This window comes from Lagopus leucura, unplaced genomic scaffold (assembly GCF_019238085.1).
Source record: "Lagopus leucura isolate 7727_CA_CO unplaced genomic scaffold, USGS_WTPT01 Super-Scaffold_100026, whole genome shotgun sequence".
In the NCBI taxonomy this organism is placed as follows: Eukaryota; Metazoa; Chordata; class Aves; order Galliformes; family Phasianidae; genus Lagopus; species Lagopus leucura.
The window spans coordinates 161-27,195 of NW_024962277.1; the positions used below are offsets into that span (position 1 = coordinate 161).

General features: G+C 60.6%; 2 protein-coding genes across 13 annotated transcripts in view; both read right to left on the reverse strand.

The window, feature by feature from the left end:
• Positions 1 to 666: 666 nt before the first annotated feature.
• Positions 667 to 19,934, reverse strand: USP19 (ubiquitin specific peptidase 19). Of its 10 annotated transcripts, none has more exons than XM_042880153.1 (27): positions 19,847 to 19,934; positions 16,872 to 17,116; positions 15,205 to 15,261; positions 13,972 to 14,100; positions 13,274 to 13,407; positions 12,411 to 12,818; positions 12,062 to 12,329; positions 11,775 to 11,931; positions 11,601 to 11,672; positions 11,012 to 11,127; positions 10,509 to 10,723; positions 10,014 to 10,215; positions 9,798 to 9,931; positions 9,488 to 9,646; positions 9,277 to 9,387; positions 8,997 to 9,107; positions 8,746 to 8,847; positions 8,270 to 8,410; positions 7,889 to 8,007; positions 7,515 to 7,652; positions 7,039 to 7,403; positions 6,256 to 6,366; positions 5,554 to 5,770; positions 5,113 to 5,265; positions 4,862 to 5,025; positions 4,611 to 4,789; positions 1,318 to 3,045 (listed from the first exon to the last, which is right to left on the reverse strand). In XM_042880153.1, the coding sequence occupies exons 2-27, from the start codon at positions 16,978 to 16,980 to the stop codon at positions 2,812 to 2,814; spliced, it is 4,305 nt and encodes a 1,434-aa protein (XP_042736087.1). In that variant the 5' UTR covers positions 16,981 to 17,116; positions 19,847 to 19,934; the 3' UTR covers positions 1,318 to 2,811. The 10 variants fall into 10 exon arrangements, with proteins under 10 accessions (XP_042736097.1, XP_042736095.1, XP_042736093.1 ...); XM_042880156.1 differs by lacking the exon at positions 19,847 to 19,934 and adding an exon at positions 19,468 to 19,566; XM_042880155.1 differs by lacking the exon at positions 19,847 to 19,934 and adding an exon at positions 17,293 to 19,381.
• Positions 19,935 to 20,422: 488 nt separating this feature from the next.
• The window catches only part of LAMB2 (laminin subunit beta 2), a 9,744-nt gene continuing 3,131 nt past the window's right edge, over positions 20,423 to 27,035 (reverse strand). For 2 of the 3 annotated variants that reach the window (XM_042880115.1, XM_042880113.1), the window contains 24 exons: positions 26,927 to 27,035; positions 26,651 to 26,830; positions 26,471 to 26,583; positions 26,316 to 26,395; positions 26,103 to 26,238; positions 25,778 to 25,933; positions 25,563 to 25,690; positions 25,369 to 25,486; positions 25,093 to 25,285; positions 24,882 to 25,025; positions 24,561 to 24,792; positions 24,319 to 24,482; positions 24,020 to 24,244; positions 23,371 to 23,585; positions 23,194 to 23,290; positions 22,756 to 23,128; positions 22,494 to 22,678; positions 22,176 to 22,417; positions 21,908 to 22,111; positions 21,693 to 21,837; positions 21,400 to 21,607; positions 21,186 to 21,327; positions 20,763 to 21,099; positions 20,423 to 20,681 (listed from right to left, as the gene is read on the reverse strand). The exon at positions 26,927 to 27,035 is cut by the window's right edge and continues 99 nt beyond it. In XM_042880115.1, coding sequence (XP_042736049.1) covers positions 20,545 to 20,681; positions 20,763 to 21,099; positions 21,186 to 21,327; positions 21,400 to 21,607; positions 21,693 to 21,837; positions 21,908 to 22,111; positions 22,176 to 22,417; positions 22,494 to 22,678; positions 22,756 to 23,128; positions 23,194 to 23,290; positions 23,371 to 23,585; positions 24,020 to 24,244; positions 24,319 to 24,482; positions 24,561 to 24,792; positions 24,882 to 25,025; positions 25,093 to 25,285; positions 25,369 to 25,486; positions 25,563 to 25,690; positions 25,778 to 25,933; positions 26,103 to 26,238; positions 26,316 to 26,395; positions 26,471 to 26,583; positions 26,651 to 26,830; positions 26,927 to 27,035 — 4,263 coding nt within the window. In that variant the 3' untranslated portion in view covers positions 20,423 to 20,544. The remainder of the gene's footprint in view (positions 20,682 to 20,762; positions 21,100 to 21,185; positions 21,328 to 21,399; positions 21,608 to 21,692; positions 21,838 to 21,907; positions 22,112 to 22,175; positions 22,418 to 22,493; positions 22,679 to 22,755; positions 23,129 to 23,193; positions 23,291 to 23,370; positions 23,586 to 24,019; positions 24,245 to 24,318; positions 24,483 to 24,560; positions 24,793 to 24,881; positions 25,026 to 25,092; positions 25,286 to 25,368; positions 25,487 to 25,562; positions 25,691 to 25,777; positions 25,934 to 26,102; positions 26,239 to 26,315; positions 26,396 to 26,470; positions 26,584 to 26,650; positions 26,831 to 26,926) is intronic. The other variant, XM_042880116.1, reaches the window with a different exon arrangement.

A 27,035-nucleotide genomic window follows, 5' to 3' on the forward strand; every position in this document is an offset into this window, starting at 1 on the left:
CGCCCGCCCGCGGCTTGCCGGGACTTGCAGTCCGCCCCACGGGCACCGGGACGCGGGCACCGGGCAACGGGACGCAGCGGGTGACGGGGGAGAACGCGGGGTGAACATGGGGTGTTCGGTGCAGGAGGGCGCACCGGGGAACGCGGGACGCCCCGGGCACACCGGTGAATGTTGGCCGGTACGAAATTCAGGTCGGAAAAGACCTCTGAGATCACCTAATGTGATTCCGATTCCAGTTCAACTTCAGCCCACTCCCACCGTGCCTATCGAGCCCCGTCCCCAAGCGCCACATCCGCCGCGGTGCTCGGGGCCATAGGGCACAGCGGAGGACACCTGGGTGCACCCGAGGACACGGGGCACTGCGGGGCACGAGAGCACATCGGGTGTTTCCCGACAGCACTGCCACGAGGCACCGAGACGGCGGATGACAGCGCCGGGACGCTGCGTGACACGGGGCACGCCCGGCACCGAGGACTGCAAGGAGCACCGGGGACCCGGAGCAGAGGCAGCGCAGTGGGCACACAGCAGTCAGAGCGCACCCGGCTCGGGGGCAGCGAGAGGCCCGGGGCAGCCGGCAGGTAGCGGAGGCGAGTGGAGTTCAGCGAGTTTAATGAGAGCAGGACAAACCCCGACCCCTGCCCGCCCCCCACCCTCCCGGTGCCCAGCCCGGCCCGCACCCCCAGGGCGGGTGCCCGCGCTGCCCTAATCGACTTCTTCCATGCTGCTGTAGGAGGGGGCCGGACGCTCGGCGGGGCTGGCGAAGCGCTCGGGGAGGCCTTCCGCGGCCAGCGGCGGGGTTCCTTCGGGGGCCAGGCCGGATCCAAACGGCACCGGAGTCAGTCCCTGCAAGCAGAAGGCGGCCGTGAGACACTGCACGATGCTGCATACCTCTCAACTCCCACTCCGCTCCCGGCAAAGGCCCCAGAAGCGGGGCGGGTGGAAGGCAACGAGCCCAGAGCAGCCCCGCAGACGGCCCCGACCTGCCCGAGCGCTGCAGCCAGGCTGCGGCACGCTCGGCACAGCCCCGGAGCTGCCGCTTCGCCCCGTCCGGCACCGCTGCCCTGCGCCGCCGTGATCGGGACGGCGCCCGGAACGGCTGCGGGGCCGCAGGGTGGGCAGCAGCAGCACAGGAGAGGAAGGGAGGTTCCGGGAACGGAACCCCCACCTGCAGGGCAGGCAGGTGCAGGGAGCGGTGCGTGGCCCCGCGCCCAGGGCTGCAGCGCCAGGCGGAACAGAGGTCACCCCGCAGGCGCCGGGCGCTGACTCAGCCCCACGAGGGCAGCGCCGTGGGCGCGTGGGGGCCCCAGACCGCAGACAATGAGGCGACTGTTCCAGGACAGGCACGTCCCGACGGCGGGAAGCACCGGGCTGGGACCCGTGTGTAGGGACAAGGGGACGCCCGTACAGCTGCGCGACGGGGGCGGCGGGCTCCAGGGGTTGCGTTTCCTCTCTCAAGCCCCTCAGCGCTGCCAGAGCCCCGGCCATTCCCACTGAGCATCCTTCCTCAGACAGCCAAGGGCACTGCCGGCAGGACGGCATCGGAGACGGAAAAGGAAATCACAGGACTCTGAAGTCACCTCTCAAACCCAAACACTCCCAAGCAGCCTGAGCCTCGCTCTGCCAAGGGCAACACGTCTCAATGTCACACACCGCTGCCACTGCAGCCCTTGCCCCAGCCCGGCAGGACTGCGTGCTACCAGGCCCTCCAGGCACCCAGCACGTGCCACAGCTGCTGCCCCACAGCTGGGGCCCCACGGCACAGGCAGCCTGCTGCACCCAGCTGAGCACAGGGCAGTGCCTGTGTCGGCTGTGCCCGTAGGACCAGTTCAGGTGGCAGGAGAGGGACACTCCATCCAGCTGCCTCCTGTCCTGGAGCAGCCTCGGGTACAGAGCCCCTGACTGCTGCCACGGTCCTGTCACACAGGAGAAGGTGCAGCAGCTCTTTGGAAAACCTGCCTTTATTGGCACACCCCACAGTGTGCTGGAAAGTCAAGCTCCCAGCACAGCCTCCCGCTGGCCTCCTGCAGCCTCGCTCCTGCCTGCCGCTCCCCAAGCCCACGCCAGTCCCCCAAAGAGGTGCTGCCCCGTGCTCCCTCAGAGCCGTCCCAGGCAGCTGCACACATTGCAAACTGGGAACCCCAGACAGGCAGGGGCAGCCCACGCAGTTCTGTGAGCGCTATGGGTGCCCCCTGGGGCGAGGAGCAGCGCTGTGGCCAAGCCCTCTGACTGAACAAGGAAGCACAAAGCACTCTATGACAAGTCATTCAGCCCCAGCACAGGAGATGATGCTGGCCTGGAGGGATACAGCTTGTGCCAGCTCTGAAGAATGTGAGGCTCCTGAAGCAGGGAGAGGCAGCGGGACCAATGATCATGTCAGGGCATCCTGTTCTCACAAAAGCCTCCGAGCAGAGCTCTGCTTGTTCCCAGGATGTTCCCAGTGGCAGTGGCACTGTCCTTTGCCGAGCAGCATGTACCAGTGGGGCCAGCCCTGATGCAAGAAGGCAGCCAGGGCGAGGGCGGGCTGAGGGGATGCTGGTTCTGGGCTGTGCCTTGGCAACGCTGGGGGCTGGCCACGCAGCCCTGCCAGCTGGCATAGGAGATGCCAGAGCAGACAGACAGGAGCCGACGGCCCCATGCTTCCCTTGGAGAGCATTGGTGCCCACAGCAGGTGCGTCCTTCCCACAGGGTTCTGTCCTGCTGCCCAGAGGGTGCTGTCTGGCCACCTGGCAGCCCTGACGTCTTCACCATGCAGTGTTCTGGCACAGCGCGTGCCCCGGCAGCCCTGCTCTGCAGCTGGCTGTGTGCCCACACCTATCTCCAGCGGGTTTGGTAGATGAGCGGGTAGAACACGTTCAGGAAGAGAGCCACGATTGCGGCCGTGGTGGCCAGGATGAAGTATTTTACGCAGCCTTCATCTGGGTGTTGGGGGGTACCCGGACTCCTCTTCTGGCCACGGGGCCTCCAGGAGTTTCTCACAGGCCTTTGGGGAGCCTCGAGCTGCAGCTCTTGTTCTTCAGCCTCCAGTTCCTGCCAGATCAGAGAAGCCTGCGATGTGGAAACCTGCGTCAGCACTTGGAGAACACAACTGGCAACACCCCTCGCCATCCCCCGGGGCAGGCGGCTGCCTGCGAGCCCAGTCCCGTGCCCCACCAGCCCGCCTCCCCATGCAGCACGGTCGCGCCCGCCCCCACAGCTCCTCGGGGCTGCTCTGGTGGGCTCAGGCGATGCAACAGGAGAGCAGTGTCTTTGCAGGAGCCAGCGGCTGGATCCCTCTGGAGTCGATTCTGTGGCACTGATGGATCCACGCAGGTGAGTGGGCAGGTAGTAAGCCCGTCACAGCTCAAGTTTGGTGATCCCAATGCGACTGTTCAGATGACGGCCAATTCAGAAGCAGCTTGCATGGCAGGAGGCACGGTCGCAGCACAACCAGTCCCAGCTCTCCTTTGGTGGGTTGGGATCCTTTGAGAGCCAATCACAGCCCAGCTTCCAAGAGGATTATCTGCAGGCACCAGTCACAGCCCAGCCTTTCCCTGTGCCGGTGATCACGCACGGCAGCCAATCAGGATGCGGGATCTCTGGAGGATGCAGGTGATTCCTGGCACTTGGATACCACTCCGCCCCAGTGGCATCCAATACATCCCATCACCATGTGGGACACAGTGCTGCTGAGGTTGCGATGAGCCCCAGGGGATCCAGTGAGGCCAGGTGCTGCAGGGCAAACAGTGATCTCCAGCACAGCAGGGATCCCACGTCCAGAGCAGGACAAACGGAGCAGCCTTGCTGTGGCTGCTCTAACACACACACCCTTGTGATGGGAGCAGCCCCAGTTCCCAGCAGAGAAGGCAGAGCCAAGATGCCCAGCCCATGTGAGCCAGGCCAGCTTGTATGGCCAACCACAAAGTCCCTGTGGGGCACACGTGTTCAACTATGCCGCAGCCAAACACTGTCCTCAGATCCAACCAGGCCAGCACAGAGGGGACTCAGGGGAGCCTGGCAGGCAGGTGATTTGCTACAACACCAGCCCAGGCCTTTTTTTCTGATATTTCTGCAAAGATCAGTCCAACCATGCCCTACTGATGAGTGCTGAAAGTACTCCTCCTGCCAGCACACCCTCCTCGCCTTTCCTGCAGCACAATGTGCTCTGGGGGAGCTTCCCATCAGCATCCCACAGCTCACAGGCTCAGTACTTGCATTCACCTTTTCTGCATACTGAGCCACAGCAGAAAACATCCCCACCCTATCCCCAGGAGGCCGTACCTCCTGGCACAGCCAGCTCCCATTCCATTGTCCTCAGTACAGAGCCTAGCAGGGCACAGCCCCCTGCTGCCCATTCCTGCGCCCCAGAGCAGCTCTGCGCCCTCCCACCAGTACTCCCAGCCCAGTGGCTGGAACCAGCTCTTCCACCACCATCTTAGGGACAGGACTGTTCCAAGCTCACAGCCAGAACAAGGCAAGGCAGACCCCAAAGCCCAGCTGGCACACGCTCCTTAGTCTCAAAGAGAGGCGGCACAGCCCCGCAGCGGTGCTGGGCTCCGTGGGGTCCAGCAGGTGGGCACACGCATGTTTCAAAGCTCTGTGGCTCTGACGCTGGAAGGGACACAAGCTCTCACCTGACTGGCAGCAGCTTCAGCAGAGGGGGTGCGCTCGGCTCGGTGGTCTGGGGGGTGCCCTGGCAGGGGTCTCTCCACAGGAGAGTTCCTCCGGCGGTAGAAGAGGACATACGCGTATCTGGTTACCACCTGGCTCTCGTCCACGGTGGTGACTGTGCTGTCATCGAAGAGCCGCCAGCCTGAGAGGAGAGAAGGGTTAAGCAAGGAGACTGTCCACAGCTGCAGGGGAGGGGAGGGCGGCGGATCCTCACCCACGTCACTGCGCTGGCTGTTCTTGTCGTTGGGCAGGCGGGCGTATGCCGTGTAGTGCCCGCCAATCATGCCTCCATAGTGATTGATTACAGCATACAGGTCATACACAGGCAGCTGCTGCTCACCCTTCCGGCCGATGCAGAATTTGCTTAGGTCCAGGCTCCTGAGTACAGACACAGGGATGGTCAGGGAACGGCCAAGGCAGCACAAGCAGTACTATCCTCAGCACTCCATCCCCCTGAGCTCTCACCGGACAGGGAAGTCAACCATATCGTTGATCTTGTCCCTCCAAATAAAGCTGCGGAAGGAGAAGCGCTTGAGCTGGATGATGAGGACGTTGGGCAGGCGCCACAGCATCAACTGCTTTGAGGCCTCACGGTGTTGTTTGCACTTGGGGCAGTACCTGGGGAAAGTATGTGTTCATTATCAGAGAGCCCCGAGTTTCTGAGCCCAGCCCTAAGCTCCCCAGTGTGTGGATGTGCCAGAAGAGACAGGAGGTCTCAGCCTCCCTGCCAGAGGCGGGACAGCACAGCCCCGCAGAGCGCTGGCATTGCTCCCTGCTGGCATCTGGCCTCCTTCCCCAGTGCTCCTGGCTGCCAGGAGAAATGTCAGGCAGGACCAGGCAGCTCCTGGGAAACCCCCACTGCTGCCTGCGCCCGCGGGCTGGAACCCGCCACGTCGCCTTCCTCACCATGCTTCCTCTGGGGCCAGGACTTCGGGCTTGGTGAAGAGATTGAGGCATTGCTCCAGGGTGAAGTGGCCAGCTCGGGCTGCTTCACTGGCTGAACTCGGATCCTCCACACACTCCAGCTCCTTGGACTCCACCAATACAAATTCCTTGAGGCGCTCATTGTTCTTCCACACCAGGGCAAGGGAACAGTCATCTGTCAGCTCCAAGGGGGTGTCACCTGCAAAGGGGCACACACCTCAGGCAGTTGGCCCCCAAGTCCACCCTTACTGGACTAGGAGCAGTCTTGCCAAGCCCAGTTTTAACACAGCACGGCCAAGAGGATGCGAGTGGTCCTGCCACGCACCCTCACTGCTGAAGCTAGGTTCTCCGCCCCAGGGGGGAATAAAATCAGCATCTATTCAGATATGAGGTGATCCAGCCACACAGATCTCCGTTCCTCTAGGAGTGTGGGAGGTTGAAAGGAACCAGTTTATTTGCTCAGGGGATTAGCTTGAGAAGAGCTTCCAGGGAGCAGGCACAAGCTCTGCATGGTGCAGCCCTGCCCTCCCACGCCAGACACAGCTTCTGCTGCTCTGCCTGGTGCCAATGGCATACCTGGGCTTGCTCTGGCCCTAGGAGCCTCTTACACCCTGGCCACGTAGATCCACTCTCTGCTAGAGGCCGCGAGGGATGAAAGTGATCTCCCCAGGGCTCCAGGCTCACCTTTATCTTCCAGCTTATACTCTTTGTTGGCAGCATCGATCTTGTTGATGTAGAACTGTGTGGCACGGGCGCTCAGCGAGTCTGGAGTGTGCTGGTACCCAGGGATGGCAGCTGTGGACAGGCAGGGACATATCTTCGGTGGCACTGCCTGTTTGCCCTGCGTAGGGGCCAAGAATTTGCAGTGCCCCCACCCCCATCTCACATGCTACGGCCTTGCAGGGACACAACCACGTGCCCAGTGTCCTTGACTATTTTTAGCAGATGCCTGCCCCTGGCAAGCCACGCTCCTCTGCCTGCATTGCCCCTTCACTGCACATTGCTGCCATCCTGAGACAAGTGTCTGGAAACGTGACAGCTGGGAGGCCGAGCGCAAGAGGCTGCTCCCGTGCAGCTGAGTCAGAGTGAGGGAAACATTGCGCTCACAGCCCCGAGGGGCTCCGCGCTGGGCTCTGCCCTCCCACGGGACTCAAGGCTTCTGCCAACCCTGTCTCCCCACCCTCCAACAACCCAAACTCTTTCCAAGTCAGGTCTTTGCTCTGCTGCACAGGCCCTGCCAGGGCAGGGCAGAGCGTGGGCTGTTAGGCATTTCAGGTGGAGCTGCACTTTTGAAACACGGCTCCCGGAGCTTCCCATATATCCAATGGGGTCTCCAGATCAAGCCGCACGGGAAAAACAGATACTGTGGTGAGAGGCGATGCCAAGGAGGGAAAACTGCTCCCTGCCTTGCCTGGGGGCTGCCTGGGTTCCTGGCACATACAGGGTTAGCACCGCAGCACCTCCTACCTTCTGGTTTGAGGGCTCTCTCATAGGACGGCTCTTTCTCACAACAGCTGTCGCCCTGTGAATCCATGTGCTCAGAGAAGCCCGAATCCAAGCTCAGCAGGGAACTCCTGGCAGCCAGAACCTTGCTCCGAACAGTGCCAGTGTCGCTCATGTCTGGATGCAGCTCAGGCACAGCTGGTGAGAGGGGAGGCTCCTGCAGGAGGCCAGAAGCCCTGTCCCCATCCCCCAGCTCAGGAGCAGGGGTGGCAGCGGCACAGCTGCCTTTGGCCAGGGGCTCCAGTTTGTCTAGGAGAAGAGGCTGCAGCCCCTGCTCAGGTGACATCCGTCCCAGCTGGAAAGGAGGCTGGAACACGCTGACCGAGTACCTGGGCAAGGAGTTGTCAGTCACAGCAGGCCAGGCACAGGGCTGGGCTCAGCTCAGCTCCTGGCTGCGCTTGCTGCTGCAACAGAAGCACCCCCCTTCCCTGCACCCTCACCTTGCGTAGCCCTCTAGCAGCTGGGCCAGGCGGGCGTAAGTGAGGCGGGATTCTGGCACACTGATGAGGAAGGGGAAACCGATGTTCTCAGGGCGGCACAAAGCCTTGTGGTCTGGCCAGTGTGTCTTCTGACATGTCCTGTAACACACAGAGCCCCAGTGAACCCAGTGCCTGGGTTCACAAACAGGCAGGACCTCAGCAGGAGTTTGGTGGGGCTCAAGGGGTGTGTTTGGAACAAGAGGAGTGCTGCAAGCCAAACTGGCTCCCTCCCAAAGGCCAAGCCCATCCCACCTCCTGCTAACGGGCTGAGCGCTCCCACTCAACCCTCCACAGCTGGAGACCCTCCCTCCCTGTGAGGCACCAAGCCAACTCACACGTTGCAATAACCGACTCGATAGCACCTTGTGCAGCGCCTAAGCTTCTCTTCCTCTGACAGCTGCTTCTTCTGGCAGGCTGCACACTTGGCGACAGGGACACTAGGTACCTGGGGGCGCTGCAGGAGAAAGAACCCATTGGGCATGGCAAGGCACCTGAGCAAGATAAGGTAGCCTTGTCAAGCCCTTGTGCTTGCTGCAGCTGGTAGGAGTCACTCACCAGGATGGGCAGCCCTTTCCTGCAGGCAGAGGCCTGCCAGGGCCATACGCTGGGCACACATCAGCCAGTATGCCAGCCTTGTGTTACCCTTCTGTGCAAGCTCTAGCACTGCTCTCCTCATCTCGTTCAGCCTCCTAGCAGTCTCAATCCCCGCTACTTACCTGCTGGACCTGCAGCTCCACTACCCGCTCCTTGGCCAGCTCTGGGGACAGCACCTCGAAGCAGAGCAGCAGGTCTGTGGGAGAGACTGTGTCCAGAGACTGGGACGGCAAGAACATGCGTTGGAAGCGATTCTTAATTACCTGCCAGGAAAGCAGTGGAACAAGACTGTGTGAGGGGCTGCCTCGTGCTCAGAGGGCTGTCCAACTCTTTCTCTCCTGAGGAAGCCACACGAGCCCCATGGTGAGCTGTGGCAGCAGTAGCATCACAGAGACTGTGTGCTCTGCCCGCCATCCTGCCAGGATAGCACCGCCTGCCCCGCTGCAGAGGCTCAGCCCACTTGAGCAAGGTTCTGCCGTGCAGCACCTCGTGCATGACACTACCATCCATGGACAAGTGGCTGCTGCTGGCAACATGGGGAGCCAGGGGCATCCATATCAGCAACCCACAGCTTGGTGGTCAGTTTTAGCATTCTCACCTCTGCTAGGCGCAGGTTGTCTGGTTTCACATGCACACTGTGGGCCACCGAGTCGAGTACCTCCATGGTGCTGGAGTTCTCCTTGCTGATACTCACAAGGAACTGCCACAATGTAAGTGCCACATTAGTAATGCCACATCAAGACACACAGGCCCTGGCTTAACACAAGCCCACTTGCACAGGACCAGCTGCCTGGGGCACCTCCAAGAGCCCTCTCAGGCTACCTCCCCAGAGTAATTAATGTCCTTTACCTTGATGGGTTTCTTGTGCGGCTCCTTTGCAAAGTAGTATACAGTCAGCACCTTCTGCTTTTGTGGGAGTGGAACTGGGAGATACAGGAAGGGGTCAAAGGTGATGGATACCTGCAGACAAGAGAGCCCACGCTCAGTATTGGGAATTGTTTGGGTCTGAGATCAGCAAGACAAGAGTCTCGTGAGACTGGAGATCCAGCCACATCCTGTGTGTTGTGCTCTAGGGGCTGGAGCCTGCGGAACAAGAAGCACAGGAGCACAGCCTCCAGGGCTGCTCTACCTTGGAACAGACTGGGCACACCAACTTGGATTTGTACTGGCCCTGGAATAGGTCCACAATGAAGGAGTCATTCCTCATCTTGTGTCGCTGCCAGGCTTCCTCAGCTACTACCTGTGGAGAGAAAGGGCTCAGCACTACACTAAATCACACAGGCCAGGGCTGCTCTTTAGCAGCCAGTGCTCACAATAGCCTTGGAGACAGACATCCTCACCTCATCAGGCCTCCCATCTGAGTCAACAGTTTCTGTGTAGGGTTTGTTCTGGATGCGGTTGAGATCTTCATGCAGGCCATCAAGCAGAAAGGCCATAAACTCTTGAGCATCATGCTGGGCATAGCCAGTGAACTGACTGGCCTTGCTGGCCACAATTGCCTGTGGGGAGCACAGTCATCAGCCCACCGGCAACACTGTTTGCCCCGTGCCCAAAGCCTGGCTGCACCCAAAGCAGCAGAGCAGCACAAAGAAATGCTGAGACCCACGGCTGAGGACAGTGGAACAGCTCCCACAGAACACTGGCACCTACCTTCAGTTTAGAGGGCTGAAAGGCATGGTGCGTGCCTTTCCACAGCGCTCTCAATAGCATGGCAAAGCCGATGGCCAGGCGTCCCCCTGTCCCTAGGGGGTTGTTGTAGTTGATTTCAGACTCGAAGGACCGATCTGTAAGATAAGAAAGAGAGTGAGTGTGGCTGCTGGCTGCACAGAGTGGCAGAGCTCTGCTGAGCACCAGGCATGTGCTCACCATGGAAGTAGTCACGTAGCTCCCGGGTGTTGGACAATGACTGGATGACGCTGTTCATGAAGCAGGTATTGCCCAGATTCACCAGTCCTGTGAAGCCAGGCAGGCACACCTTCTTTTTCTCATCTTCATCCTCATCATCTTCCACACTCTCAGCACTCACTGGACTGTGTGTCATCGGTGGCACCATGCAGGTTGGTTTGGGCTGCCAAAGCAGAACGAGATGTGATGATGCTGTGCACTAGGGGGTCTCCGGAAACATCAGAGGAACCCAACTATCCAAGCCACACCTCATGTGGGACTGGGCTGGAGCCATCATCCACCAGGACAACCGCTGCCCCAGTTCTGCCAGCTATGCCTGAGGAGCGTTGCCGACTCCTCCTCCAGGAACAGTCTGCCAGACCCCAGAGCAGCACCAAGGAGATGGAGTCCAACCAGAGGGACAAGTGGACGCCCACCTCCCCCCAGCCAGGTCAAACACAATATAGCTCTACTCACTGAGGGGATGTGTGGCTCTTGCTTCACTGCCACATGCTCTTGGGTTGTACGGGCTGCCACGCCATCCAGACTCCCATCCTCGACACGTGGCTTCTCTTTCTCACTGGTTCGGGCCTCCTCTTTGCTGGACAGGGGGTGCTGGTTACTGCCTGGAGGGGTCTTATCCAGAGGGGTAGGGCCTGTAGGCATGGCAACCTTTGCACCACCCACTGCACCTTAAAAAGGGGGAAGGGTGGGCCTGTGGTTAGCAGCACCGTGCACTGCCCACAGGGGGGCTGAGCTGCTCGGCCCATGCTCACACACAGCCTCTTGCCTACTCCCACCTTCCAGTGCAGGAAGGAGAGCAGCAGTGCCTTTCCCCGAGTGCCCAGATTGCTGGCCCCACACCCCTCCTTCCCCAAGATCCCATGCCAGAAGATCCATTCCTTCCAGCCACTGCAGGTGGCAAGGAAAGCACTAGGTACAGGCAGGCAGTCAACACAGAAAGAAGGCAGGGTGCAGACCTCGTGTGGCTGGAGCCTCCAGCCCTCCCCAGCGTTGGCTATGGCGTTTCTTCAAGCAGACATCAATGCGAGACGCTGTGAAGGTGTATGTGCACTGGTCTGGTTCAATAAGGTTCCTGCAAAACACACAGAAAGTGAGGATTGTCCCAGTCCCCCCAGCAGCCTCAGAGATGCTGAATTCTGCAAGGCAGGCCACAGTCTCCCAGTCAGCATCAACCCTGAGGGGGACTCCACAGAGCAGAACAGACACCCTCAAGCTTAGCCACACTGAGCACACAGGAGACCTGCCTTCTGGGGGATCCATTCTGCCTGGCTTCACATACCCACTCTAGTGGGATGTCTCAGCTAAAGCACACGCAGCCTGGTCTGGCTCTGTCCCCAAGAGCTCTAGATCAGGTTGGGGGAAGATTGCAGATAATGAAGTTTTCTTCTCTGCAATTATCTCAGGATCGTGGTGTTAGTGCAGTATGGCGTGATAGAGACACTCAGGTGCAGATATGAGTATGTCCTGCACAAACCAGCCAGCTGGGACTGGCTCCTGCTCTCAGCTCCCTCATCTCAGTGTAAGCAGGCAGGATGGGAGTCATACCTGAGCTTCACCTGCCACCGGAACACTGTGTGGGGCCCACAGCCAGGATGGAGGCGAAGGAAGTTTATATCACTGCAAAAAAATATAGAACAAGTGAGAACAGATGAACAAAGTAGCCTGGCAGCAGCCAAAAGCTCCACATCAGTTTGATGCCATCCAAAAATGCATTTATACCTTGTCTGGAACACCAGTGTAAAGTCCTGCTCCCGGAAGAAAACCTTGGAAGTCTCCTTATGAATCTCCTTCACATATACATGCACCACCACCAGGTCATTGCCCTTCTCATATGAGTCATTCTTGACAAAGGTCAGGCTCACAAAAGGCTCTGGCTCTGAACAGGAAAAGACATGAAAAGAAATCACCTTTATTGCACTCCAAGGCTCTGCGCTGCAGGTTGGCCCAGGAGAGGTCCTGAGCAGAGGGTCTTTCCCAACCAGTCCACTGACCCCTGGGCCACTCACTGTCAGCTGCTGCTTCCAGAGCCACATCGTCCTTGGACCAGTCCCTCTTCTCTCCGTCTCTGCCTAGGGGACGCGTGCCTGATGGGATGGTCTTAGAGCTCTCTCCCAGGACAGGTGCACTCTCCCGGCCCCGTGAGGCTTCAACAGGGCTGCCTGGCTGCAGGACTCTTTTCTCCACACAAGTGGCAACACGGTGGGGGAACATCTCTGTGGTAGCAGCAAGTGGTGGCACCTCCACAGGAACAGTCTCCTTGGCCATAATCACAGCCTTTCAAGACAGAAGGACAGTGAAAAAGAGATAACTTGACCCCCCGCGCCGCCTCTTCAGCAACACCCCATCACGACGTACCTTCTCTAGCGGCGGTGCGAGGTCAGTCAGGGCTGTAGGCGCATCGCCCTGGCTGGCTCTGCCATTGCGACGGCTGCCTGACCTCCCGCCATGCCCTTTGCTGGGCTCCACGCTCCCGGTGACTCTGGCATTCGGCTCCTCTTCAGCAGGAGCCACCTTGAGGTATACTGCCCGCTTGGCGCTGGGACCACTCTGCGTCCCTGGGCTGGCTGGGCTTTTCCCTCCCAGGGTCTCGCTTCTTCCCTGAGCGCGCTTGGGGTTGGAGGGCTCTCGGCGGGTTCTTGGCAGCTCGGTGCTTTCAGTCCGTGGCTCTTCAGGGGCCAGTTCTGCAGAAGAAGCCTTCTCCTTCCCGTTCTCCCAGCACGTGGCCCCCTTGCCCAGCTCTTTGGATCCATCTTTCTTTCTCTTCTGTGAAAAGTAGCGCAGCACAGTGGGAAGACAGCCAGGCAGCAGTACCTGTCTTGCTTCCTGCCAGCCCCTCACCCTTAACTCCCCCTTCTTTCCCTTAACTCCCCCTTCTGCTGGCTGAAGCTGTGCCAGCTGACAGCGGGGCATTGCCTCTGAAGGAAAGGTTTTCTGCTCATCTGGATCAGCTCACATCTAGTCCAGAGACGTCCAGAGTCCAGAGACTGGGTTCTATGCCAGAACCCAGAGGCTGTGGCAGGCAGGACAGGGACATAACAACATGCCCTCCCTTGGACAGAGGTGGTTGGCTCAACAGCCCCCATGCAGCATGGGGATGTAGGATGTGTCCTAAGATGCTCCCTGGATCAGGGCAGCTCAAGAGCAGGGAGTGAAACCCTCACCCAGCTCTGTCAAGCTCCATACAGTCCCCTGAAAGGCAGAGGTCCCCTTGCCCTCACCAGAAGCGAAGACCAGGTGTGGAGCGGGATCTTCTTCTGAAGCACAAGCTGCAGAAAGTTTCCCTTCTTGCACTGTATCTTGCTGCAGGAGCCCTCAATCTCCTCATAGAACTGACAGCTCCACTGGCGTCCATCTGCAAGAAAAGAGGGATGGGACCTCAGGCTGTGCAGCAGGCAGCAATCTACTCTACCCATAGCCCTCCCTCACCTGCCTCAGGGGCTAGGAAAGCTCTTGTCTGAGAGCCAAAGAGGCTGCAGGCAGGCTGCCACCACATCCCACGAGCCTCCAGGATGACACCAGCTTTATTGGGTTTGCTTTGTACATCTGGCTGGCCTCCTTCCCAGAGGGAAGGCACCGGGTCTCCCTGCCCTCAGGGCCATGGACACTTTTTCAAGGGATACCCAGCACCAACTCAATCATCCCAGAGGGCAGGGCAGAGATGCATCCAGCACAGCAGTGGGCACCTGTTCACTTGGCAGAGAGAAGCCGGCTCCCGTCCTCTCCAACCCTACACCCTTCTTCTTTTACACTGCTCTCATATCAGCCTGGCCTGCTGGCTGAAGCTGTGCCAGCTGACAGCGGGGCATTGCCTCTGAAGGAAAGGTTTTATGCTCGTCTGGATCAGCTCACATCTAGTCCAGAGACGTGCCAAGCCCTGCTGGAGAAACATTTGCAGCAGTCACTCCATTCCCTGTACCTGGTAGTTTGATCACACAGTCAGTATCAGTGAAGAAAGTGTCCACGTCCTCCACCTTCAGAGATCCACTTCCCAAGTTCAACTTGACAATGATCTCATCAGCATTCTGCTTCCAGTCCAGCAGCAACTCTAGGAAGAGGAAGGGAAGCGTCAGCCATTTGCCCAGGGTGCACAGCCACAGTGCCCACGCCCAAGCTGGGGAGCGTGAGCCCAAACGCGCATTTGGTTGAGGACATCAGGGCAGAGGACACAGCTCATGACAGTGAATGAGAAACAATTATAATCTACTCTTATCAGGTCACAGACAAGGACCCGAGCAGCAGGCTGCAGCAGGTCAGGTGAATCCCAGTGGGAACCAGAGAGATCATGAGGCAGAAAGGCTTGGCCCAGTCACGTGCAGTAGCAGGGCTGGAAAGGGGCGGCTCCTGCCAGCTACAAAGCAATTGCTGCTTTCCCAGCGAACAAGGAAGCCACAGAATTACTCTGGGGGATACAAGTGGACTCTGAACACAACCAGAAATTGCCACTTCCCCTTTGCATATGCAAAACGAATAGCTCAGCTACAGTCACGAAGAGCACTGTATTCCTGATAGGTAAGCACAGTTAACACAGCTGAAAAACAGGTGGGCCAGCCAGCCTGGCATGAACGTCTCATCCAGGGAAAAAACACAGCAGCAGTGTCAAGCCACGGCAGACAGAACCCCATCAGGTGTCCACCAGGCTCTAGGTCTGCCTGTGCAGCATCCTAAAATCCCTACAGAAAAAACTTGATGTTTCCTTAATTTCCAGTTGGTTTAGTTCTACTTTCTCGGCTGTCAGGATTTTTGTCTATCTGTTCTCAAAATGAGGACCTGGAGCCAAGGCAGAAACCAACCAGCACCTGATGGGTGACATGGCCTGAGATCTTCCCAGCCTGGCAGGTTTCCTGCTAAGAAACAAGCAGGAGGATGCCAGCGGCAAGATATCCCAGGGCTGTGCTCATAGGCACTGTGCACCTGGGCCAGAAGCAGTCTGCCATGTGCCTCAAACCTCTCCCTTGCAGAGGGTAGTTCCCCGCCAGGTGTAACATTCTCTGGGAAGGCTGCACCCTGTTAAGAGGAGCACAAGGGCAAGGGAGCGCTCGGGTTAGTTCCGCTGATTGCCAGAGCACAGGATGACAAGGCAAGAGCTTCAAATCCTTTGCGAGGGCGCTTGGTGGCCATGCACTGGCAGCTAGCGCACACCTCAACTTACCCTCCTCCAAGTCCCTCTCCTGGGAGGTCTCAGCCTGCTCGAGCTCAGGGCGAGACACTGGTGGGCAGAGAAGCAGAGCACAGGTGGGTCTCTCATTCAGTCACTTCGGAGCACCGGCTGGTGCTCCAACACCCAAAATTTTATATGTCAAACCAAACTTCTGTCCAGCCTTTTCATTTGTACGAGCTGCTCATTTCCCTCAAGCTTCCTCCCACCTCCCTTGCTGCCTTGAGCTTTTCCACAGCAGCAGAACAAGCCAGAATCCAGGATGGGTGCTGTGTACTCCTCACCCCAGTTCAGCAGTGAAAGGAAAATAACACTGATACACCAGAAAGACAGTGCTGCTTCAAGGCCTGAATCACTGTGGAGCTTGTGGTAACTGGGCTGTGTGCCCCACTGAGTATGCCAAGTCTCTGCTAGCTCCCAGCCTCCACCCACATAGGAGAGGCTCTGTTTTGATCTTACACTGAGAAAATGATGTTAGGTTGTGCTCAAACCAATTCTGCTGTAACAAGAGAACCAGGCAGCCCAGCTGCACTTTAACATTCCCAGCACTGTGCAACCTGCCAGAGATAAAACTTCCTCCCAGATCAGACCAGGGGACCAAACTGACCTGACACCTAATCCCTGCTCCCTGCAGGATTACCTCCAAGAGCCAGAAACATTTCAGGGTCAGCTCCACCCCCACAGGGAGATGTGCTGCGCTAGGCAAAGGGGTCAGTGCAACAGCACCTTGTCCTGAAGCAAAGAACCAGTGGTAAAAGGAGCTGTGATCTCCACTCTAGAGAGCTTACAGGGCAGCCCTCCTCAACAGGCCACAGAACAGCAGGGAATCTCTGTTGAGTGTTGCAGTCACAGGCGTAACGGTGCAGCAAACCCACACTCTCTGCACCTTGGTGTTTTGCATTGGGGGTTGCAGCCTATGGTTCCAGCGCAGACATCAGTAAATGCTATTTCACCTTGGCCTACAAAAGGCTGTGTTATTTTGAGGTTACAACAGTCAGCATAGAGCCGGCACAAAAATCAAGCAATTTGCCAGGGACACTGTGCTGCAGAAGCAGGAAGTTGTGTTTGCCTCCTGCCTGCAGGTACTCCCTGCCCAGCACAGCAGCCCACACCTGGAGCAATGTTTTTGTCACCAGATACACAGCGGCATGGAGAGAATTACCACAGAGCAATGTGTCACTCGAGCCGCGCCTCGCCCTGCTACAAGACGTGAAGCAACAGCCCCATCCACAGGCCCTGCACCCCGTGGGTGCTGTCAGCACCTCCAGTACCAGCCTGCAGCACACAGGCCGAAAGACAGAAGTGAGTCCAGGTGCAAAAGCACCTGCAGGCTTTGATCCTACTCCCCCTGGGTGAGGCAGCTCAGCCCAGAAGAAAGCAGTGAACAGGCACTGTGAGCAGCGCCAGGCTTAAACTAACAAGGGAATGGACCCGACCTTCCTCATATCCCTGAGGCGAGGCAGCACAAAAGAAAGGAGGTTACAGGTCCAGGGAGGACACTGTGCCAAAGAAGATCCCACTGCATGGTTTACAATCAGTCACAGGAAGCGATTAGTTAAATCTGCTTATCCTGCAACAGATGGCTGCAAGGCTCCCACCCGCAGAGCCAAGAAACCATCCTGCTGGGCTTGCTCCGTGCGGCACTGCCTGGGGGCTCTCACCTTCCTTGCTCTCCTGGTTGGCTCGATCCTTCTGCTTCTTCTTGTTGGTGGCATCATCCAAGCCCCGAGACACTCTCCTCTGGCCGGGGGCATTGGTGCTGCTGGACATTTTCAGCCGTTTGGACGACACAAACGGCCCACCAGGGTCGGTAATGGAGTCTGGGTCAGGGGTGCGACGTTTTCTTCCTGGCCCAGCTATCTTGGCGACTCTCTGTGCTCAAACTCTCTGGCAAGGAACTAGTGGCCTAAAGAGAGGAGAGAGCAAGCATGGCAGGAGGAGTAGATGGAGAAGGTCCAACAGCATCAGGAGCTACCGCCCCGAGGCTCCCAATACCCTCACACGTCCTCCTCTGCAGCCTTTATAGGAAACCCTCATAGCCCTTACAACAACCAAAAGCATGGGCTCCCAAAACACACAAACCTGGAAAGCAATTCTCATGCTCATGGCGCCCACTGCGTCACCCAGAACCACTGCTGGCTCTAATGGCATCCAATGGCAGAGCAAAGGGGGGCAAAGTGATGTCCCTGTCCCACGCAAGCCGGCCCCACAGCACAGGGCACTGGGCAGGTCAAAACAGCACTCCATGTAAGAGGGTGGGAATGGAAGAAACACCCTAAGAAGGAAGCAGCAGGAGAAGGAGAAGGCCTGGGAGAGGTTCCCGTGACAGCAGAAACAGCAGAGCTCCCTGGCACGAGGGAAGCTCCTCCCTCCACCCACCAGAACAGCGGCACCTTGCATATTCATCTCCCGCTGATTTACAGACAGCGCCAGCAGGGCCGGGCTGGAAACAAGACACCCCTGCTCAGAGTGCTGGGGAGGCTGGGCATGGCCTCCCACTGCCACCCAGGCCAGCGCCAGGAGCCACCGGCGCAAGGGCTGCAGCTGGTCTCAGCTTTGCCCTGAGATGTTCAGAACAGAGAACAACTGGCGCAACCTGCTGAAAACGGCTTCCTTGAGCTCAACGGCATCTTGGCCCCGCAGCCTTCACAGCTGTGCCTGGCTCTCCAGCAGCAGGAGCCACACATCACCCCGTCACCCTTGCACCAGCATAGACCTAACATTCTGCCCAGACACAGTCAGGGGCAGGACAACTTCAGGTAAAGCGCCAGTCCGGGCTGAGCAGTGCCAGCACGTCTGTGTTCCAGGAAGGCACATGGCAACCAATGACCACAAACTGCAGCAGACCTCATATCAAAAGTGCTGGCACCCTTTGTGCAGCAGCAGCAGGCCCAGCCCGACGGCAAAGCCCACACTGAAACCACTTCTCATCAGGCTGACCTGCCTCAGTCACCAAGAACCAACAGAACAGAGTGAAAAGCTCAAGTGCCTCTGACTGCCCAGCACGGGAACCCTCAGAACTCACACCAGGAAGGCCCCAGCCAACCCAGGAAGGGAATACTGAGCAGGACCCTGTAGTAAGGTCCCAGAAAGGGAAGAGAGCAGATGTGGAAGAACAGCAGCTCCAGCCCTGAGCTGCTGAATGTACTGTACTAGGCATTGCTGCAAAACTTGGCCAATGTGGGCAAGCTGTGCTTGCTGAATTACTTTTGTCTCCAGTGGGAAAACTCCAGAGGAGCAGGAAATTAAAAGCAGATACTGCTCTACTGCATGGCCAAGCCAGGCCACATTGCATCCAAAGGGGCAACACCAAGAAAAAGGAGACAGGGAGCTCTGAGTAAAGTCCTACAGAATAAGGAGGGCAGGCATGCTTGCAGCTGCTTTGTCAAGGAAGCTGGGCACTCCCCTGCCTGCTGGGGCTTGGCTTTTGTGGGTCTGCAGCCACCAGTTACACCTAACAGCTGGCAGGAACTGAGCAGGGCTGGGACTCCGCCTGACTTTGGCTGCTGGAATCCTGATCACAGCCTCAGGCCATTGTGGGTGCCTTAGGGTTTGAGCCAACTATAAGATAAACACGAGTTACTCTCACTGGTTTATCCTAATCCTGGACTCTTCCCCTCTCCACAAGCAGGAAATGTGCAGCAATGGGGCAGCAGCCAGCTGTCCAGAGCACAGCATTTGGGGTGCTGCTGCTCCCAGGGGATCAATAGTGAAGGAGGTAATACCAGGGCTGAACCTTTGGGAGGCACCGGATGGGTGCGTGAGCCACAGTTCAGAGCGCTTCAAGTACAGAGAGTGTGGTTATAAGAGTAGGTGCTTCTCCTTCTCTCATGTGTTGTGTCAGTGTGAGCACCCACGTGCTGCAGGGTGCATCAGACCAAGAAGCCACACAGACTGAAGTCCGGATGGCTGAATTTACTTCAACCCAAATCAGCTCCACAGTCCAGTTCATCCTGAGGCTGCACAAACGCTCTGTAGCAACCCCAGTAAGGTGTGAATACAGAAATAGCAGCAAGCAGTTGGGCAGCACAGCCACCTCATCTCATCACAGGGCCAGTAAGCGTTCGGGCAGCGACAGCAGGAGGTGCACAACGGGACGCGGGTTGCCCCAGGTGCCGGAGCTGTATTCAGCACTCGGCAGAGAAACACCCCCTGCCTCCAGCCCCCGGCACCCGCCCCTCGGAAGCCTTTAACGGAGCAGTGAGGAGGGGGATGCCCGCCCCCATCATCTCTTTCCTTCCTCCCCCGCCAACACACCCCGAGCCCAGCCGGCAGCAACGTTTCCCCTCGTGCGAACGGACGCTCTCGGTATCGCCGCTCTCATCCCCGCGGGCTCAGAGCCTCTAGGCTCGGGCCCGGCCCGCGCTCCAACCGCAGGGCGAGTCCGGAGCCGCTCCGTACGGCCCCGGCCCCGCGCACGGCGCTCCCCCGCCGAGCACCGCCTGAGGGCCCTCGGGAGGAGGAGGCGGAGCGGAGCGCAGCCCCTCGCGGTGCCGGCGGCAGTCTCCGGCCGTGCCCGGCGGCCCCACGGTTCGGACCGGCTCGCGGCGGGGAGATGGCGCCGCCCGCCCCGCGCCCCCGGGGCTGAGCCGAGCCCGGCCCGGCCCGGCCCCGGCCGCCGCCCGCCCACACTCACGGCCCGGCCGCCGCTCCGCGCTGCCCCGGTCCGAGCCGAAGTTCCGAGCGGGCCCACTCCGGAGACAGGCCCGAGCCCGTGACGCACTTCCGGAAGCCGGCGAACGGGCCCACGTGACGCGGGAGCGTGGTTGGGTCACGTGACGCGAGCCGGGCCCGGCCGCCGGTTCGGCCCCCGCTCTTCTCCGCGCCCGGCTCGGGGCGTCCCCATGGCAACGACGCCCGGCGGGACGTCACCGCGGCGCCGATCCGCCCCCGAGGGCGGGCAAGGGCGCGCCCCGGGCGGGGCGTCTCCGTGGCGACGGGCTGGGCCTGTCTCGTCCGGCTGTGCTCCCGGCCCTTCCTTGTGTCCGTAGCGTCCCGAGCTCCGCTCCGTCCCCGCCCCGCCTTGTCGGCCAGCCCTCGACCTCCACCGCTCCGTCTTTCCGCCTGTGCTCCCGGCCGGCCACCACACGCATCTGCAGCATGTCGGCCTAGCCCCCGTCACCGCCCATGGCGGCCCAGCGTGGCGACCCAGCCCTATAGCCCGCCCGAGACCAGCAGGGTGGGGATGGAAGCCATAATATGGAGACAAGAATCTTGCTGGGTAGCTTTATTCACACGCGGGGTGCCCATCGCAAGGGCTCTCTGAGCCCCTGCCGCCCCCAGGGCCGGCAGAGGCAAGGTGGACAGGAGGGGCTGTGGGCAGCAGGGCAGCCATCACTGGCAGGTGTTGTAGATCTGGACCTGCTGGTTGATGGTGGCCAGCACCTCCCTCATCCTGGCCTCCAGCCCATCCAGCTGGGCCACCTTGGCATCCAGCACCCGCTCATTCCGCTCATACTCCTCCTCCAGTGCTACAGGGAGGAAGATGGGAGGAGTGGGTGAGGACAGCCCCACACCACGTCCCCCGAACCTGGCACCCTTCCTGGCCTCACCTCGCAGCTTCTGCAGCTTGCCCTGGGCATCCTGCAGCAGCCCAGCGGCCTCCTCGCGCAGCTGCTGGGCCCGGCTGCCTGCCTGCTGCGCTCCCTGTGCCCGGTGCTGCACCAGCTCCTGGGCAGCCCGGTACCGGTCCCTCAGCGGCCCCTCCAGCACCTGCTTGGCTTCACTGGCACGGTCCCGTGCGATGCCAGCTGCCTCGTGAGCACGTGTTGCCGCCAGGCTGTTGTTGGCACGTTTCACTTTCAAGGTGTCCATCTGTCCTTCCAGGAGACCGAGCCGCTCCATGGCAGCAGCCAGCTGCTGCTCCGCACCCAGCGTCTGCATCCGCATCTGGAGACAGGCGGCGATGGGGTGTCTCCGTGGTGGGGACAAGCAACAGGGCTGCCGGGTGCAATGGCAGCACAGGGTGCCCTTACCGTGCCGATGGTGCGCTCGCTGTGCTGGATGTCAGCAGCAGTGCTGTGCAGTGCCTGCCCGGCCGTGCCCTGTGCCTGCCGCGCCTCCTCCAATGCCTGCTGCACTGATTCAGCTGTGCCCCGCACGCCCTCTGCCCGCGCCCTGCAGCCAAATCAGCATGGCCTCAGTACCTCAGACTGCAGCAAGGCTGTGTCCCCATGTCCCCAGACTCACTTGGCCCGCTGGGCATCCTGCAGCAGCTGCCCAGCCTGGCGCACGTCACCAGCTGTCTGCTCCAGGATGGCGTCCACACTGGCCAGGCTGCGCACCCGTGCCTTGATCTCCTCGGCCAGGCGGTGGATCTGGGCCGGTGAGGCAGGCAGAGACAGCTCCAGCACACGGCTGGCCACCACCTCAATGCTCTCGGGATCAGCCCCCTCCTCTGCAGGTGGAAGCCATCAGCATCTCCCCTGTGCCTTGGGGCAGAGGGGGCAGCGGGGGTAGATCCTCCAGCATGCTGTACTCACGGCTTAGGAAGGCCTTCACGTGGCTGATGAGCTCCCGCAGCTCCTTGTTGGAGTGTTCCACGCGGGCCCTGGTCTGGTTAGCCTTGTCCAGGGCTGCTTGTGCCTGCAGCCGAGCCTCGTCCGCCTTCCCCTTGGCCTCAGCCACCTGAGAAGAACAGAGACCCTCAGTACCAGCACGCATGGCCACGCTGCCCACTTCCACTTGCATCACGCACCCTATGGGAGAGCTGGGCCACTTCGCCAGCCGCCCGCCGCAGCTCCTCCTGTGCGTGCCGTGCACGGTCCAGCGCACTGTCAGCCGTGGAGACGGCCCCACCACAGCTCAGCCCCCCGCAGCGTCGTGTCCCATCCTCATCCCGGCAGCCGGCTCCTCCGCAGGGGCTCTCAGCACAGGGCACATCCCCAGCAGCGCCACACACCTGCAAGGCCGGTGGAGTTGAGCCATCCCCAGTTGTCATGCCCCACTCCCATCCCATATCCCACCTTCTTGTTTACTGTGTGCAGGCTCAGCTCCTGCGCCCTGGCCGCCAGCTCCGTCAGCGCCCGCCGGCTGGCTGCGTTCTGCCGGTTGAAGGCATCCCTCCTGCTGGCCAGGAGCTGCTCGGTGTGGTGCCGTGTGGCTGATGAAGCGCTGACGGGGCTGGGTATGACACGGGTGGAGGAATCCGCTCGGCGCTCAGCATCCTGTGATTCCCAGTGGGACTGGCGAATGCTGTCGAAGGCACCTGGAGGCAGTGGAACCACATGAGACCCCTGTCTGCCACTATGGAACACTGCTGTGGGAACCCCAGTGATGCCTACCAAGAAAATTTGAGGTCTTAAGGGCATGCAGCCGCTGCCCCAGCTCTTGCAGGCTGTGGTTGAGGGCGCGGGCTCCGCGGTCCACCATGTCCACCACGTGGCTCGCATTGAAATTGGCATCCTGTGCCGCTGTCAGCTTGCTCTCCAGCTGTGTCAGTTTCTCAGTGGCTTCCCCAATCTGCTGCCTGCAAAGCAAGGAGGTGCCATGCTCACAGAGCTCTGCCCCATGCCCCCAGAGCTGTGCCCCACGCCCTGTGCTCACCGCAACCCCTCTGTGGCACGTGTCAGGAAAGTGGCGCTGGTGACGGTGGCATTGCGGGCGGCCACTGCATCACGCACAGTGGCCAGGCTCTCCTCCAGCCGTCGGAAGGTGCCCTCGAAGGCACCAGCAGCCCCAGTGTGATGCAGGAGGCTGGCCCGCTGTGCCAGAGCCCGGGTGCGGGAGGCCAGGTCCTGCACCACGCGGTCCCAGTCCCCAAAGCAGGGGTGGCAAGGCTGGCAGGATGGGAAGGTGCCAGAAAAGCCCCGGGCGCATTGGTCACAGCGGACGCCCGAGACACCAGGCCGGCAGTCACAGTGCCCACTGCCACGATGGCACTGGGTGCTGGCGATGCCACGGGGGTCACAGTCGCAGGCTGTGGGGAGAAAGCAGTTAGGGTGCCTCAGGGCACGGCACAGCTCCTGCCCACCCAGCTCTCACCTCGGCACTGCAGCCGTGGATCACCCCAGTGCTGCTCCTGGCAGTCGGCACAGGTCCGGCCCCCAAAGCCCGGCCGGCAGGAGCACTGCCCTGTGAACTGAAAGACACAGTGCAGCCAAAGCTGGCACCTCGTCCTCACGCCATTCCCCCAGCCTCCCCATCCCTGGGGCATCTCACCTGGTTGCATGCAGGTGACAAGGAGTGCTGGGGGTGGCAGGTGCAGGGCTCGCAGCCCTGCCCACTGCCCAGGTTCCAGAAGTTTGGGCTGCAGCGGTCGCAGCTCTGTCCCTCCACGTGGGGCAGGCAGTGGCACTGCCCACTGCGCTGGTCACAGTGGCACTGCTGCGGCCCACAGGTGCTGGGGTCGGTGCCCAGTGCATTGCAGGAGCAACCTGGAAGCAGAGGGAAGCTGAGTGGGGATGGAGGCTTCAGAAAAAATGGGGTTAAAATGCAGACAGGGATAGCATAGGGAGAAGATCAGAATCAGGATGGGGTAAGGGTTACAGTTAGGTGGGCTAGGAGTACAGGTAGGGATGGGATGGGGCAAAATGAAGACATAGGCTGGACAGGGATAGGATGGAGACAAGATATAGATGGAGTAAGAACAGGTCAAAGACAGAATCAAGGAGGCTGTGAGGGTGGGAATGAGTGGTAGAGGATAGGAATGGGCACAAGATGAGGATGTAGATGGGACAGGACAGGGCAGCAGTGCTGGGGCTGGGCAAAGGAGGCAGCCACAGCAGGACAGGGACCCCACAGTGGTGTGCACATGGGCCCTGGAAGTGCTGGGGCAGGAGGCACGTCTAGCACATCTGTGTATACTCACGCCTGCAGCTGTGTTGCATAGCATCCCCATAGTACCCAGGCTGGCACTCGGCACAGTGTGGCCCTGCCGTGTTGTAGAGGCAGCGCAGGCACTGCCCCGTGCGCCGGTCACACGCCTCTGGATCTGTCATGTCGATGTTATTGTGGCACTGGCAGGGCAGGCAGCGCCCGCCGGGTTGCAGAGGGTCTCCGTAGTACCCAGGCGCACACTCGTCACAGCGGGGACCTGTTGGCACAAAGTACTGAGCAGTGCCTGGGGACAGGGCTGCGGACACCGAGCAAGCCACAGCAAGCACTCACCTGTGTACCCGGGGCTGCAGTGGCAGACAACCTGCCGGGAGCGCCCATCCTGGTAGCAGGAGGCAGCGAAGTGCCGGGGGCCGCCAGGTCCGTCAGGGCAGGGGCAGGGCCGGCAGTGCTGGCCGGAGCCCAGCGCCGGGTTCCCAAAGTGCCCGACGGCACACCTGGGGGTGGGCAGTCAGTGGGGTTAGGGCTGACGGCGGCACTCTGCCACGTTCCAGGCGAGTGAGCACCCTGCCTACCGCTGGCACCTCTCGCCGTCCGTGTGGTCGCGGCAGCGCAGGCAGCTGCCCGTCTGTGGGTCGCACTCCTCAGCGTGCCCATTGCACTGGCAGGGCTGGCAGGTCGGGAAGCCCCAGTGGCCCGGCTGGCAGCGGTCGCAGCGTGAGCCGTGGGCACCCTGGCGGCAGGGGCACTGCCCTGTGACGGTGTCGCAGACGGCACTCAGCGATCCCTCACCACTGCACTGGCAGGCTGCAAGGCATCAAAGAATCTATGTGTTGAAGTCCCTGGCAAACAGGGAGCACCTCTCCCTGCATCCACTGCTCTGGATAGGCACTCACGTCGGCACCCGCCGGGCCCGAAGCCGAAGGTGCCTGGGGAGCAGCGGTGACAGCGCCGTCCCACGACGTTGGGCTTGCAGCGGCACTGCCCACCCTGGGGTTGGCACTCAGCGCTGAGCGAGCCCTGTGGGTCGCAGAGGCAGGCTGCGGGCAGGACACAGTGAGCACCGGTCATCAGCATGGGGTGTGGGGCGTGCAAGGCCATACTCACGCAGTGCCCCGTCGTGCAGGATGGCTGAGAGGCTGTGCAGGAGTCGGGAGCAGGGCTCTGCCACCGGTGACATCACCACAGTGTGGAAATGCTGAGCGCAGCGGTACCGCTCGAAGGTCTCCCGACGTCCCATGGCAGCAGGGTCACCCGCAATGAACATTTCCATGGAGGAGTAACGTGGAAGGAGCACCAGCTGTGGGGGGTCAGCAGGATGTCATCTTAATTCCACATCCTTTGTGCCCCCTGACGCATGCAGCCCCATCCCAGACCCCTCACCGAATCGATGAGCACGCTGGTGGTGGGGTCCTGCTGCCCTGTGGCACAGCCCAGCTCCAGGCGGATGGTGTAGGAGACGCCCCGCTCCAGGCAGATGGGATGGGGCAGCACCACATACCTGGGACAAAGCGGAGAAAGGGGAAGTGGATGCCTCCTGCCAGCCCTGTTCAGCTGAGCCCTGCTGGGACACTCACCGGGCGCCAGACAGGAGGCTGGTGGAAAGCTGGTCATCGGCCGGGATGGTGTTCCCACATGGGCTGCTGGCAGACACAGGGCTGGGGCGCAGCACCTGCACCCTCACCTCCTTCCAGGGCTCTGGGTGCTGCATGCAAAGAACAGGCAGAAATCACTGGACCAAAAGTCCTGCATGCCACTTCTGGAGGTGCAACACCCCAATCAGGGGGCTCACCTGGGGCTCATAGCGGATGATGACATCGTATTCCATGGAGAAGGGCACGTCACTCACGTGGAACTCTACCCAGCCGCCCTCCTGCATGCGGGCAAAGCCTGACCCTGTCCAGGAGGCCGGGTGATCTGCGTGAGGCTCACGGTCCACCACCGAGCCCTGGGGAAAGGGGCAGAGGTGAGCAGGAGGACCTCAAAAGGGGCCTCAGTCAGCATGCATCTCAGCCTCACTGCTCTCACTTGGTGCCAGCTGGCTTGGAGACCCTGCAAACGTCCCTCCCGGTGCTCTGCTCAGCCCATGCCCCACCAGGGACACCTCTGTCCCTCACCTTGTGCAGCCGGGCATCCTCAGCCTCGTAGGTGTAGTGGTCCAAGTTGATGCGGTAGAAGCCGGGCTCCACCTGCTCACATTGCCGTCCCACGATGTGGCTGCGGCACTGGCACTGCCCCGTTTCTGCAGCACATCTGGCACCCCAACCACATCGTCAGCCCCCCGGGGCTGAAGGATTGCCCCTTCCACCCTGAGCCGTCACAAAACTCACCGGTTGTTGCGGGCACCTCCCACATCACACTCACAAGGCCGGCAGCCAGGGAGATCATGGCTGAGAGCCCAGTGCTCGGGCTGTGGAGAGCAATGGGGTCAGCGAGCGGCCAGCCGTGGTGCCACAGCCCTGAGCACCGTGCACGTCCCACTCACCAGGCACTGGTCACAGCTGCGCCCGGTCACCAGCCGCTTGCAGAGGCAGTCACCGCTGATAGGGTCACACTGGCTGCCATCGGCCACCGTGCCACGGGGGTCACACCGACACCCTGCACACAGACAGCGGTCTGTGGTGGTACCCAACACCGCTGGGTGACCCCGTGCCCCAATACGTACGCTGGCAGCCCTGCGGGTTGGCAGCACTGAGCCCAAAGAAGCCGGCTTTGCAGCGGTCGCAGCGAGGGCCCTGCACATGCTCCTTGCAGCGGCACTGCCCCGCGATCAGCCCCCGCTCCGGGTCATCGGCACCGTCACACAGCCCTCCATCCACGGTGCCCTCGGGGTCGCAGTTGCAGGCTGGGGACAGGCAGGGTCAGCACCAAAGCCCTCGTGCCAGCCCCACTACACCGGGGCCGGATGCAGCCCTGTGCCACCCCATGTCCCAGCACCAACCTCGGCACACGGCAGGGTCCCGCAGGTCCTTGCTGGGGTCCTTGTAGTAGAAGGGCTTGCACAGATGGCAGCGGCGCCCCATGGTGTTGTGCTGGCAGCCATCGCACAC

Bases quoted from the DNA above. Each gene is read 5' to 3' on its own strand.
- USP19 (XM_042880153.1), bottom strand. From the start codon at position 16,980: ATGTCCAGCAGCACCAATGCCCCCGGCCAGAGGAGAGTGTCTCGGGGC. The intron at 14,101-15,204 runs GTAAGTTGAGGT...TCCTCTTCCTAG, and splicing joins GGAGAGGGACTTGGAGGAGG to AGTTGCTGCTGGACTGGAAG. The intron at 7,653-7,888 runs GTGAGTTGGCTT...TGTGTGTTACAG, and splicing joins CGAGTCGGTTATTGCAACGT to GACATGTCAGAAGACACACT.